Source organism: Liolophura sinensis, chromosome 9 (assembly GCF_032854445.1).
Source record: "Liolophura sinensis isolate JHLJ2023 chromosome 9, CUHK_Ljap_v2, whole genome shotgun sequence".
NCBI classification, from domain to species: domain Eukaryota; kingdom Metazoa; phylum Mollusca; class Polyplacophora; order Chitonida; family Chitonidae; genus Liolophura; species Liolophura sinensis.
In genome coordinates, this window is record NC_088303.1 from 543684 (window position 1) to 559227 (window position 15544).

Consider the following 15544-nt stretch of genomic DNA (forward strand, 5'->3'; position numbering starts at 1 on the left):
CTGACAGACAACTGGGAATCTATAACTGCTACCTGGCTGTACACTGATTTATGTGGATAGACAATTGGAAATCTAAAACTGCTAACTGGCTGTGCACTGATTCATGCTGATGGACAGCTGGAAATCTATTAACTGCTAACTGGCTGTACACTGATTTGTGATGATAGACAATTGGAAATCTGTAACTGCTACCTGGCTGTGCACTGATTTATGCTGATAGACAATTGGAAATCGATAACTGCTAACAGGTTGTACACTGACTTGTGCTGATAGACCATTGGAAATCGATAACTACTAACTGGCTGTATCCTGATTTATGGAGATAGACCATTGGAAATCGATAACTACTAACTGGATGTACACTGATTTGTGATGATAGACAACTGGAAATCTATAACTGCTAACTGGCTGTACACTGATTTGTGATGATAGACCATTGGAAATCTCTAACTGATATCTGACGGTGCACTGATTTATGCTGATAGACAATTGGAAATCGATAACTACTAACTGGCTGTACACTGATTTGTGATGACAACTAAAAATCTAGAACTGCTAACTGGCTGTACACTGATTTGTGATGACAGACCATTGGAAATCGATTACTGCTAACTGGATGTACACTGATTTAAGCTGATAGACAACCGAAAATCTATAAATTCTAACTAGCTGTACACTGATTTATGCTGATAGACCATTGGAGATCTCTAACTGATATCTGACTGTGCACTGATTCATGCTAATGGACAGCTGGAAATCTATAACTGTTAACTGGCTGTACACTGATTTGTGATGATAGACCATTGCAAATCTATAACTGCTACCTGGCTGTGCACTGATTTATGCTGATAGACAACTGGAAATCTAGAACTACTAACTGGATGTACACTGATTTGTGATGATAGACAACTAGAAATCTAGAACTGCTAAACGGCTGTACACTGATTTGTGATGATAGACAACTAGAAATCTAGAACTAGATTGGAAATAGATAAATGGTATCTGGCTGTGCACTGATCTATGGTGACAGACAATTGGAAATCGATAACTACTAACTGGCTGTACTGACATGTGCTGACAGACAATTGGAAATCTAAAACTGCTAACTGGATGTACACTGATTTATGACGATAGAGAAATGGGAATCAATAACTGCTAACTGGCTGTGTCCTGATTCGTACTGATAGACAACTGGAAATCGATAACTACTAACTGGCTGTACAATGACATGTGCTGATAGACAATTGGAAATCTAGAACTGCTTACTGGATGTACACTGATTTATGACGATAGAGAAATGGGAATCTATAACTGCTAACTGGCTGTACACTAATTAGTGATGATAGACAATTGGAAATCTAGAACTGCTAACTGTCTGTACACTGATTTATGCTGATAGACAATTGGAAATCTAAAACCGCTAATTGGCTGTACACTGATTTATGGTGATAGACAAGTGGGAATCTATAACTGCTGACTTTCTGTACACTGATTTGTGCTGTTAGACAATTGGAATTCAATAACTGCTAACTGGCTGTACCCTGCTTCATGCTCATAGACAATTGGAAATCTATAACTGTTAACTGGCTGTACACTGATTTATGCTGATAGACAATTGGAAATCTATAACTGTTAACTGGCTGTACACTGATTTGTGCTGATAGACAATTGGAAATCTATAACTGTTAACTGGCTGTACACTGATTTGTGCTCATAGACAATTGGAAATCTATAACTGTTAACTGGCTGTACACTGATTTGTGCTCATAGACAATTGGAAATCTATAACTGTTAACTGGCTGTACACTGATTTGTGATGACAGACCAGTGGAAATCAATAATCGCTAACTGGCTGAGATTTGTAACTGGTAACCACGGACTACACAGTCAGTACAATGTCTGTTCCCATACACTTGTCGCTACATAATTTCTAAATACAGGATAAACACGTGGCATAATATTCAAACTCGTTTCCTTGATTTTGAAAATAAAATGCCTCCATTCATCCTAGTCCGTGGGGAATTATTTTTATACAAAATCCCAGCTATATCAAAGTACGTCTTATCTGTTTCAAATCAACATGTGTAACAATACTGAATTCAACAAATGAGACAATTATCTGAATGTATTATTTAACAAACTCCCAATAAAGATTAGACTTTAAAAAATGGAATATAAGATCTCGCTCACGATTTATTGCTGAGGAATTTCTTCCTTGACAACATGTCTCCTTGAATACCTCACCATAGGTGGCCATACGACCGTTATTTATAATTCCCAAAATCCAGTAAAATGCGGTTGGCAAAAAAACGGAGAAACACATGACAGTAGTATACTACATGCATCCCGAACATATTCATAGATTTATCTTGTATTTTCTCCGATGGACAATTCATATAGCAGTGTAGTACACACAGCCTTTTCTGCACTAATCTAGCTCGTGTTTTGCACCCAGGCCTACTTAAGAATATTTCGTTCATTTGGTTGCCAGACCAATCAGTTGGGAACTCCGGACAGCAACCACACAGTAAGTACATATGAGTGCAAAACATTGGGAGGGGAGGGTGAGGGGGTGGGGTAAGGGAGTGGTTCCTAACGAAAGTCCTCCAAGATTCCCACATGCATGTGCGTGCGTTGTACTTCATAGCTGATGTTCGACAAAATGTGCTGCAAGTTTATCTGTTGGAGAACACGGCTCTGGGCTGTGTTGGTGGGTGACCAGAATAGTGTGGTCAGTCTGTCTGCGGCCATCGTCAACATCCCGATGGATCAAGCAATCTTTCTTCCTCCACAGTACCACGGCTACCACCACAAAGATGATCGTTAGAAACGCACCAAGGAGGCCAAACAGTAAATATTTGTCCATGGACGAATCTCTTCCACCCAGCTTCTCGGAAAAACCGCAATCTGACCGATTGTTCTCACCTGTGATAATGAATAAATAATAGTGAATAAATATCAGAAGTACTAGAACATTAAAATAGAAAAGAAAAGCACCTTGTAATGGGGCTATTTTCATCTGAATGACATCCAGGTAGAACTGGAAGAAAAAAAGCATTGCATTTTTCTAGGTACCTGACAAATCCAAAGTCTAACCCGCGAGAGCTGTATTCGAACAAGCGACCTCATTGGTCAAAGGGCCAGTTTATGTAATTACGCAATTGTTGATTCCATTAAAAACAGCTTTACATGAGCGATAGAAGAATCCTAATTGGTAGACATTACATCAGTTCACTGGCGCAGAATTTAAAGGATGAAAAGGTTCTGTAAAACGAAGGAACATGATTGTAAAGAAAATAAAGGCAAATGTGCCAAAGCAATGTGCGAAAACAATGTCCAAAAGAATGTGCGAAAACAATGTCCCAAAACAATGTGCGAAAACAATGTCCCAAACAATGCGCGAAAACAATGTCCCAAAACAACGTGCAGAAACAATGTGCCAAAAAAATGTCCCAAAACAATGACGAAAAAAATTTTGAGTCCCCACTAATTATGCATGCACACTTTCCGTGAATGCTCGGGAATGGTGCCATCGATGAACATGCCTGAAACGCCTGACCAGCTTAGCGCCCCAATTCGGGCTCTTTCCCTACAAATTTGTTTGGCAGCTATCACCGTTGACGTCAAAATAGCAGGCCATGGTAGCGGTATTTAATTTCCGGATAGACTGGCTAGGCTTTATAAAAACAGTAATTTAAAGCCATTTTGAAAGCCAGAAGAAAGCTGAGAAGCTTTCTATACTTTTATATGTTCGGCCACAATGTAAACTTCAAATTAAGACATAAAAACCAAGCGTTCCACATATTCTTCAAAGCTTAATTATCTGCGACTATTAAGCTCCTGTCCAACACCAATCAATCAAACCATGGCATTAAACCAATCAAACCACGGCATTAAACACTAACCGATCAAACCACAGGGGGCCTCCGCGGCTCAGTTGGTTAGCGCTAGCGCAGCGTAATGACCCAGGAGTCTCTCACCAATGCAGTCGCTATGAGTTCAAGTCCAGCTCATGCTGGCTTCCTCTCCGGCCGTAAGTGGGAAGGTCTTGCAGCAACCTGAGGATGGTCATGGGTTTATCCCAGGCTCTGCTCGGTTTCCACCCACCGTAATGCTGACTGTCGTAAAGTGAAATATTCTTGAGTACGGCTTAAAACATCGATCAAATAAATAAATAAAATAAATGAATCAAACCACGGCATTAAACACCAACCGACCCAACCATGGCATTAAACACCAGCCAATCAATGTATTTTTTTATTTATTTGATTGCCGTTTTACGCCGTATTCAAGAATATTTCACTTATATGACGGCGGCCAGCAATATGGTGGGAGGAAACTGGACAGAGCCCGGGGGAAATCCACGACCATCCGCAGGTTGCTGGAACAAACCGATCAAACCACCACATTAAACACCAGCCGATCAAACCACGGCGTTGAACCCCAAGCGATCCAATTACGGCGTTGAACCCCAACCGAATTATAGGTCTTCGAAGAAAATAGTCCGATGACACTGAGGCAGGTGCATCGGCGTATGAATACGTATTCATGCAAGTTTCTCGTTGAGCATAAATCTGTGGATTCATAGTCCTAACAACACTCGCGCTGCTCTCTACAGCTCGCTTCAAATCACTTCCACTACTAGCAAATTTTGCACAGAAATTTTGAACAACGTTGATTCAATGGGGCCAGGGTGACGAGCAGAAAATGGTGATGAAAAAACAAAAGCTCTGTCTCAGTCTTTTTACTGATAAATGCTAATTATAGGTTCGTAGGAAGACATTAGTGTTGAGATGAAGCCATAACAATTTCACGTGCGTGCAAAGGTCAAACTTTGATGCTGACATGAATACAATAATCAAATACAAGCTTAGAGCGCTAAGCTAACTGACTTACATCCACGAGATCTCTTCTTCGTAGGAATAGCTAGCATCTGTGTGGGCCGAGTCAAACCCTGAACAACCACGTCTCTCACCCCAGTAACCAGGTTTAACCTGTCAACGGATGGTGGTTGCCAGCTGGTCAGATACAGGTACTCATCCAGTAGTAATATGCTGAAGATGTGCATTATCCCTCCAGAGTTATTCAGCATTCCACAACTCCATTCTTAGATTCAACCGGAAAATGGAAACAATCAAAACATCAAATTAGTATATTAATGTGAGATGGATATGAAGTAGAGATATGGTCTGTTTATACCTCAAGCCAACAATTAAAAACAGTTGCAACTGAATTCATTTCATTTTTATTTTATTTATTTGATTGGTGTTTTACGCCGTACTCAAAAATATTTACTTATACGGAGGCGGCCAGCATTTACGGTGGGAGGAAACCGGACATGGCCGGGGAAAAACCAACGACTATCCGCAAATTGCTGACAGATCTTCCAACATACGACCGGAGAGAAAGCATGGGTTGGACTTCAACTCACAGCGATCACATCAGTGAGTTCCAGAGTCACTCTACTGCACCAGCAGGCTAACCACTAGGCCACAGAGGCTCCAACGACAGAGTTCAGAAATTTAATGAACCCCGTAACACTTGAGCCGTATCATCCCAGAAAGACGTTTCGCTGAAAATCGGGTGGTAAGTATTTTAAGCCGTTCTCAAGATTATTTCACTTACTTGTGTAAGGGTACCACTATCGGAGAGTAAAGATGAGAAACAACTGGCTTATTTAACTCTCAGATCAGAGATAGACCTTACACAAGATCAAACAAAGAAACACGAAGACGGTTGAATAAGTTCAATGCATATATTATAACAAAATAGACAAATAATTCAACTGACAATAATATACATAGCGTCTAAATTCGGGTGGAATACTTCTCAATCTACGGATGATAGTCCGATGAATGGTTTATTCCCAAACTGCCTGTGAATGTGTAACTTCTCAGGGCGAACGGATTGACAGTAGCGTCCGTGATGCCAAGCTGTCGATATGTGTTTCCTCCGAAATATACCCAAAGTCACTTTCAGCGTAAACTGGCATGAAATGTACGCAATAGCACAATGAGACAATGAGCGATACAACCTCTAAAATGACGTCTCCAAAACACAGCAAGTGACAAAACACAAGCTCACAAAGTGCTGCGTACAGAAAATGGAATACAAATGACGAATATCGAAAGGCGTGAAAGCCGCTATCTCCAAATCGAGCAAGCCTTCACAGTGAATGAAAGTCAATGTGACTGCTCTCAAATGGACTTGAGTAAATAACTGCTCACAAGCAGACCTGAATAAATGACTGCGAGCTTCACAACTTCATCGTTCACATTTATAGACTAACGTAAAAGAAAATTCTGGATGGTTTCTGGATGGTTTCATCGTAAACATGTTTACCAAGCCAACACATATTTCCAGAATGTACGCTCTGTTTACTCTGTTGACACTAAACTCATAAACGCATAAGCCTCGGGAACGCTCGACTGAATTACAGTACAGGCTATTACATACACAGAGGAGGAAATGTGAGTCAGGCACTGACAAATAAAAAAAATAAAAATAATACAACGTAACACATGACAGCCGCCTGAGTCATAGTGGGGGGGGGGGGGACGGGGGGGACCTGTTCATATAAAGACCACGATGTATAATTTAACAAGACATACACACTCGACTAGGCAATGCACAGGATAAACAAATTCCTATAAAGTCCACATGCCTAAAGGACAACCTGTTTTGGTTATTACAGGGGATCAGAATACTTTAATGCTGCCATCAGTGCCGTGTAAAACACTATTCAAAATTTGCTAACAGGATTTAATATTTCCAATCCAATACCATTAGCAACAGTAAGGGTTCGTTCAGGACCTCGTTTAAAACAGTTCATTTAAAAACACAGCTAATTTTAGAATTCTAATCTGAATGAAGAACAGGATCGAAGTATGCTTACCTGTTTCATTGCTGTCACATATATAAATTCTTCCGTCCGCTCCGTCGGCGATATACATTTGGTGTGTCTCTGGATTCAGGAGAATGGAATTCGGCCACGTAAGGCCATCCTCAAAAACAGTCACGACATTCTCTCCGGCCAGGGTGGCTCCTCGAATCTTTCCATCGGCACCACATTCTGACCAGTATAACATCCTAAGGATTCAAACCATAAAATGTTAAAACTGCATCAGTAAATGCAGCTGAGTAAATGATGTTTGCACGGAAATTTAGATGCTTGCATTCAATGAAACAATGTTTGATTTGGACCAAGGATCTAATCTAACTGTGAGCTACACACTTTATTTTATATGTATTTATTTATTTATTTGTTTAGTTAATTGGTGTTTTACGCCATACCCTACATGTACTCCGTTATAGCCGACAAGTAACATTTGATATAAATTGATTTTAGGCAGAATGGTACATTGTCTTTTTCCACTATTGACTTACTTAGCATATTCATCAACAATTAAGGCCCTTGGCTGCTGGAGTCCCTTGATAAGCTGACGGTAGGTGGCGTTGCTCCCGGAAGTGTCCATCGCACAAATGAGCCCTTCCGCGTAGCTTGTCCACAGGAGTCGTTTTGGATTGGTCACCTTGTCCAAGGATAAGCTGTCTATAACCTGGGGGTGACGACGGGACATCGGCGGAAGGTCTCTGCTGTCAAAAAACCGCCACCGCTTATTTGTCCCGGTATTCTTTACGTATATAGAGCCCCTAGTAAAGCAAACATACACAGCACACTTTTGGTGATACGATTAAGACACATGATAAAACAGTCGATGAACTGGGATTCAACCTGCAGGCAATTTGCCTAAATGGCGAGAGCAAAATAATAGAACAGAGTGAGTGCTTGGGGTTTAACGTCGTATAATAGAACAGAAAATACAGTCGTACTTTAACTCAAGAAAATACGGCTGTACATTATGTTATTGAGAAATATAATAAATATATATTGGTCATATGGTGATGAAATAAGAAAAGCAGTCAGTTGTACATTGGTAAAATTTTGAATTTTGGGAATTTACTTAAAGATAGAATAGAAAATAAAACAATAGAATATAGGCAAAGTAGGCCTATATGGAAAAGACACTGTTTAACGTCCGCCTTTAAACATGAACTCTAGTTCACAAAGGAGCTGTTGTCATCGGCAATTATAAACACACGTTCATAAAATCATAGGAACTTACAAATAGGAAACATTTTTTCTCCTGTTATTTCATGTTTGTCCATTTTCTGATAAACGGCTAGAACATAAATATAAGCGGTTGTTGGAATGACATGTGTGTTATTATTTCTTGCATAGTTTGACCGGTTTCATTCCCTGCATAATAATCATTTCGACAGAGGTACCTGTTTCCATCGGAAAAGTACAAAAGATCTGTATCGGTATCGTACGCCAGACCCACTATGTTACTGTCTCGGAAGGCCCGCTGATAGATGGTATGCACGGTAGGTGGAACAGCGAAAGAGGATTGCCAGTATGGGAAAAGCTTGATACTATCCACATCCGCAAACATCACAGACATGGGAGGTTCTGAGCCACAGGGAATGAATGAATGAAGCAATATGAATTAGGCACTATTTTGATCACAGTTACACATAGAGGGCGAAGGCTACAATAATTAAGACATTGGCGTTATTGTGAGCAGAGTTCCACATGAAGGATGAAGGCTACAATAATTATGACTTCGGCACTATTTTGATCACAGTTACACATAGAGGGCGAAGGCTACAATAATTAAGACATTGGCGTTATTGTGAGCAGAGTTCCATATAAAGGATGAAGGCTACAATAATTATGACTTCGGCACTATTTTGATCACAGTCACACATAGAGGGCGAAGGCTACAATAATTAAGACATTGGCGTTATTGTGAGCAGAGTTCCATATAAAGGATGAAGGCTACAATAATTATGACTTCGGCACTATTTTGATCACAGTCACACATAGAGGGCGAAGGCTAAAATAATTAAGACATTGGCGTTATTGTGAGCAGAGTTCCATATAAAGGATGAAGGCTACAATAATTATGACTTCGGCACTATTTTGATCACAGTCACACATAGAGGGCGAAGGCTACAATAATTCAGACATTGGCGTTATTGTGAGCAGAGTTCCATATAAAGGATGAAGGCTACAATAATTATGACTTTGGCACTTTTTTGATCACAGTTTCTCATAGAGGGCGAAGGCTACAAAAATTATGACTTTGGCACTACTTTGATAGAGGATGAAGGATACAATGAATATGACTTTCACAGTATTTTGACCTTCGTTCCACTTGGAGGATAAAGGCTACAAGAAATAAGACATAGGCTGTATCTTGACTACAGTTCCACGTGGAGGATAAAGGCCACAATAAATACGACTTTGACGGTATTTTGAACACAGTTCCACATGGAGGATGAAAGTTACAATGAAAATGACTTTGGCAGTGTATTGACCACAGTTCACCACAGAGGATGAAGGATACATTGACAGTATTTTGACCTTCGTGCCACATGGAGGATAAAGGCTACAAGACGGTATTTTAAGCACAGTTCCACATGGAGAATGAAGGCAGAGTGCAGTGACTATCCACATAAAAGGAACGGTGTTCCGACATGAGAAACAATAACAAAGTTAACGCCTCATTCTATTTATTCATCCTACTCAGCTGAGCCTAGATAACAACCTTTAGATCATATTGACCGTGTTTAACATCTCTAGCTAGGCCAGGCAAAAACCGCAGTGGCATATTCACGAATATACCTTTGTGCAGTTTAAACAAGGTTATTGACTTTAACATGTAGATGTGCATCATGTACATACAGGTAATACATACAGGTAACACATACAGGTAACACATACAGGTATGAATCCACGAGCTTTTCAGGCAAGGATTCCGCTCATGAATAGTGTGGATTCAGTCCGCCACTGATAAACCTGACAACTATCACATAGGTAAATAATGCTGGAGTATGGCATTAAACAACTGTCAAATAAATAAATCTAGTTATTTTGAAATTTACCGTCACATGACAGCGTTTCTGAATTGAACACGTGCCTTCCCCCCACAGGACAGAGACAGGTGTTTGTGGGTGAACTAGGGGCGCCCTCTGCCGTGCGGACACAATCCCCGAAACAATTAGTCCCGTCTGTACTGCACACTTCAATCTCTGAAATGAATGGGAAATGTGGATAAATACTGGGAATAATTGACGAAGACACTAAACCGGTCTGACTTTACTCGGGAAATAGTAGCGACATTGTCACATGGAAAATAGAAACATAAAATAATAAAAAATAATTTTTAACATAAAATCATCTTACCTGGACAGATTCCTTTTGTCGTGTATAATATCATCTTAACTGTCCATGAAACATTTTCTTGCGTACAAAATAGTCTTACCTGTCCATGATATCTCTTGTCGTGTATAAAATCCCCTTACCTGTCCATATTACCTTTTGTTTGCGTATAAAATCATCTTACCTGTCCATAATACATTTTCTTATGTACAAATTTATCCAACCTCTCTATAATACCTTTTGTTTGCGCATAAAAGCATCTTACCTGTCCATAATACATTTTCCTGTGTACAAAAATCGTCTTACCTGTCCATGATACCTTTTGTCATGTATAAAATCGTCTTACCTGTCCATGATACCTTTTGTCGTGTATAAAATCATCTTACCTGTCCATGATACCTTTTGTCGTGTATAAAATCGTCTTACCTGTCCATGGTACCTTTTGTCGTGTATAAAATCGTCTTACCTGTCCATGGTACCTTTTGTCGTGTATAAAATCGTCCTACCTGTCCATGATACCTTTTGTCATGTATAAAATCGTCTTACCTGTTCATGATACCTTTTGTCATGTATAAAATCGTCTTACCTGCCCACGATATCTTTTGTCGTGTATAAAATCAACTTACCTGTCAATGATACCTTTTGTCGTGTACAATATCATCTTAACTCTTCGTGATACCTTTTGTTCTATATGGAATCATCTTAGTTGCCCATAACGTCTTTTAAAAAAAAAAAAGCAACGTACCTGTCTATTATGCCTTTTGTCGTGTACAAAATCACCTGTCTTTTGTCGCGTTTAAAATCATCTTATCTGTTCGTGATAAATTTTCTCGCATATAAAATCATCTTCGTTTAGTCGTGTTTAGAACCATCTTAACTCTTCATGGCACCTTTTGTTGTGTATCGAATCATTTTACTTGCCCAGGATGTGTTTTCTCACATATAAAATCAACTTACCTGTACATGATACCTTTTGTCATGTATGAAATCATCTTACCTGTCAATGATACCTTCTGTCATATATAAAATCATCTTAACTGTCAATGATACCTTTTGTCATGTATAAAATCATCTTTCCTGTCCATGATAGCTTTTGTCATGTATAAAATCATCTTACCTGTCAATGATACCTTTTGTTGTGTATAAAATCATCTTACCTGTCAATGATACCTTTTGTTGTGTATGAAATCATCTTACCTGTCAATGATACCTTTTGTTGTGTATAAAATCATCTTTCCTGTCCATGATAGCTTTTGTCATGTATGAAATCATCTTACCTGTCCATGATACCTTCTGTCATGTATAAAATCATCTTACCTGTCAATGATACCTTTTGTTGTGTATAAAATCATCTTTCCTGTCCATGATAGCTTTTGTCATGTATAAAATCATCTTACCTGTCAATGATACCTTTTGTTGTGTATAAAATCATTTTACCCGCCCATCATGTCCTTTGTTGCGTTTAAAAATATCCTACTGGATAATTTTGTTGTGTATTGAATCATCTTTCTTGCATATGATGTCTTTTATCGCGTATAAAATCATCTTACCTGTTAATGATACTTTTTGTCGTATATAAAATCATCTTAACTTGACATAATACCTTCTGTATAAAATCATTTTAGCCGCCCATGGTACCTTTTGTTGTGTATGGAATCATCTAAGTTGCCCATGGTGTCTTATGTCACGTTTAAAATCATCTTACCTGTTCATAACACCTTTTGTCGTGTATAAAATCATCTTACCTGTCAATGATACCTTTTGTCGTGTATAAAATCATCTTACCTGTCAGTGATACTTTTTGTTTTGTATGAAATCATCTTTCTTGCCCATGAAGTTTTTTGTAGTGTATAAAATCATCTTACCTGTCAATGATACCTTCTGTCGTGTATAAAATCATCTTATCTGTCAATGATACTTTTTGTTGTGTATGAAATCATCTTAACTGTCAATGATACCTTTTGTTGTGTATAAAATCATCTTACCTGCCAATGATACTTTTTGTTGTGTATGAAATCATCTTTCTTGCCCATGAAGTTTTTTTTGTAGTGTATAAAATCATCTTACCTGTCAATGATACCTTCTGTCGTGTATAAAATCATCTTACCTGTCAATGATACTTTTTGTTTTTTATGAAATCATCTTACCTGTCAATGATACCTTTTGTTGTGTATAAAATCATCTTACCTGCCAATGATACCTTTTGTCGTGTATAAAAACATCTTAACCCTTCATGATACCTTTTGTTGTGTATAAAAATCATCTTACCTGTCAATGATACCTTTTGTTATGTATAAAATCATCTTACCTGTCCATGATACCTTTTGTTCTGTATAGAATCATCTTAGTCGCCCATCATGTCTTTTGTCCTGTATACAATCAGCTTACCTGTCAATAATATCTTTTGTCGTGTACAAAATCATTTTACCTGTCCATGATACCTCTTGTCGTGTATACTTGATTTTGTCGGCGCTCAAGTGGTTTTGTAGCACGCTGATAGTACCAGATTTTCTCTCATATGACATAACGGAATTTTCCACCTGGTCCGTCCAAAATAAAGAAAATCCCATTGAAGTAACATCGGCAGCACCCTGTAAACAAGTTGAAGCCGAAAGATATTCAGAGTGGTAAGCAATTAGTACGCAGAACAATATTGAATGTTTTCAAATTGAAGATTATTCATTGACAGACCTCGCACAGAACATACCGTCAGTGAGATTTCAAGTCGTCGAGTCTTGAGATTACTGCCCAGATTAACAAGGGAAATCTCATACACGCACCATGATTGGTCTGAGGATGTCAGATCAGATGCGACAAAATATAAAGCGGAATTAGACGAGCTGATGGAGATGGAGTTTATTTGGATGTCGCCGTTGATGTCCAAAATTATTTTCTTCTGTTGAAAACCTGCCATGTTCATTTGCCAGAGAAAATCAGATCCGTTGTCTCTGTCAGCGAAGTACACCAGTCTGAAATTAAACGGAATAAGGGAATAATAGGCAATTAATAACACGATACAGTCAAACTGTTAATAATGTATTGTGTAAGTTAATGCTGTGTCTGTGGGTACTTGGGAAACCAACTCCGTCCACGTGGAGTAACTTTTCGTCTTAAATATCTTAAATCAACTGCCTGAGAGCAAAAATCAGTGAATTTGGTTTTCAAGCAGCAGATACGTTTTAGAGTTTCAGGGAATGATGGACAGACGGCTTAGTAAGGAGACTATTTCCTTGCATAGAACATCCAGAGACACGGTAAAACTAATGGTTCAACACCCTGAAATGCGAGGGGCTTAGGCGGGTTATAATCAATATGGCATTCTGATACTGGTAATTTGGTAGTCTGTTAGGCCTGTGTTTTACCGGCTTTATTTACCGTTTATATGTTATTTTTTACTTATTCCTTTGGAAACTGTTTTTGGTTGTGTTAGAAATGGGTCTTGGGATTATCGACTTGAGTGGTTCACGAAAGCTGGACTTGATGTTTGGGTTTTCAAAGCATATTGTTGTTATTAAGTTTGCAGAACAATACATAAGAGTTGTACTGTATACATTGTTGGCTTTCTTTTCCTTTAAACCAAGTGTAAACGGTCCACAATGATGAAACCGTCCGTGCAATGTTGAAGCGAACTACACATGAACAAACATCACAACAGACACGTGTTTCGCTTCCTCCACAGATGGGCTTAGACCCGTACCCATGTAGCAGGTCCAGTGACAGGGCATGGGGTTTCGTCGCCATGTTGGTAAGGATGTAGCGGCTTCGATCTCTCAGATTCACCATTTCCACTTTGTGCCACGAGTAGACCGAACCGTTACACATTACAATGCCGTAGTTCGTGAAGTACAGGTGTCTCTGCGCGTAATCCACAGCCAGATCTGACATGGAAAACACATATAGCAATTTTAACATGAAGATACATTGGATTGTTCTAATGTACAGAGATATTTACTTTCACCAAAGCCTAGACTACAATGCATTGCTTTATTTTGCCTACAGTAATGTTCGCCGCTGCGATTCGTTTTCGTGCCTCTTTAAATCGATTACATTCATCATCATTTAACCTGAGTGACATTCCTAATTACTGTGTTTTGAATACACTGGAGCTGCTATTTTATATTTTCAAGCACCAAGAAAACCTCATTATATGATCAACAGATTTTCACACTTTGCCTTGATCAAAACACAATGTTCTAAAGTAAAAACACGACACCAAGCCAGTCCAGATATATCCTCTTACCCATCAGGCCTACATCTCTTACCATCAACCAAACCGACACCATCATCGGCAGACAGAAAAATTTGAGCTCCGGAACCATTAAACAGCACCCGATAAATCCTACTCTCTTTGATATCACTGTAGAAAACGGCCTGGAAGTGGAAAATGGAGGCTTTATTTTCCTCTTGTGTTTGGATTGTTTCTTCCTTCGATGTGTCAGTCTAAGGCAACAGCGTGGCAGAGCAAAACTGTTCCTCATGAATTTATGTCACTATTTTTCACATCAAATTAGACTTATCCATCCGTCCATCTAATTACCTAAGGACGGACACTCGAACATCTAAGTATATGTATTAGCAGACATTTGACAATCCTAAACTTAAATTGTAATGTAGTGTTAGGTCTTGGCAAAACTAAGTGAAGTTAACAAAATATTTCTTTTACACATACATACATACTTAAAATAATTTATTCAGAGACCAAATATTACCTCCTTCATCAAGTCAATTTTTATAACCATAAAGACCTGCCTGTTCAATCGGATCGTACGCTAATCCCATTGGCTGTCTTGCTCTTCCAATCAACGTGCGCTGCATTTCGGTTGGCTTATTCAAATCGATGAAGCCAACCTCTCCATTCTTTGCCGACGTGTAAAGAAGAATTTCCGAAGGAACTATCAGAAAAGGACACAAACATTTTAATCAAACAAAATGACTTCATTCGATGCAATGAGAAACAAGTGCTGCAAGACCAAAATGAAATATAGGGTAAATATAACCAGAAAGATTCGAAGACATAATAGCAAAATCGAACAGTCTGCATTTCATAAAACTTTACACCTTCGTTTTATTTTGACACGTTCGCTAAACACGTATCTGGAATTTTGAGCATCTATGCTTGTATGGAATTGGTGGCACCGAATAAGTGCTTTCATTTATAATAAGCTTTGACAACACAAGTAAGCTTAACACCACAAGTAAGCTTTGACAAAATAAGTAAGCTTTGACAACACAAGTAAAGCTCTGACAACACAAGTAAACTTTGAAAACACAAGTAAGCTTTGACAACACGAGTAAGCTTAACACCACACGTAAGCT

The 15544-nt window shown here is 38.8% G+C and overlaps 1 protein-coding gene across 1 annotated transcript; it reads right to left on the reverse strand.

Moving 5' to 3' along the window:
* Positions 1-986: 986 nt before the first annotated feature.
* LOC135474963 (low-density lipoprotein receptor-related protein 5-like) lies at positions 987-14967 on the reverse strand. The gene is made up of 11 exons (XM_064754669.1): positions 14938-14967; positions 14491-14668; positions 13926-14106; positions 12936-13197; positions 12657-12819; positions 9952-10098; positions 8290-8473; positions 7387-7653; positions 6896-7089; positions 4897-5106; positions 987-2925 (listed from the first exon to the last, which is right to left on the reverse strand). Exons 1-11 carry the CDS (start codon positions 14965-14967, stop codon positions 2642-2644), a joined length of 2100 nt encoding a protein of 699 aa, XP_064610739.1. The 3' UTR covers positions 987-2641.
* Positions 14968-15544: the final 577 nt, after the last annotated feature.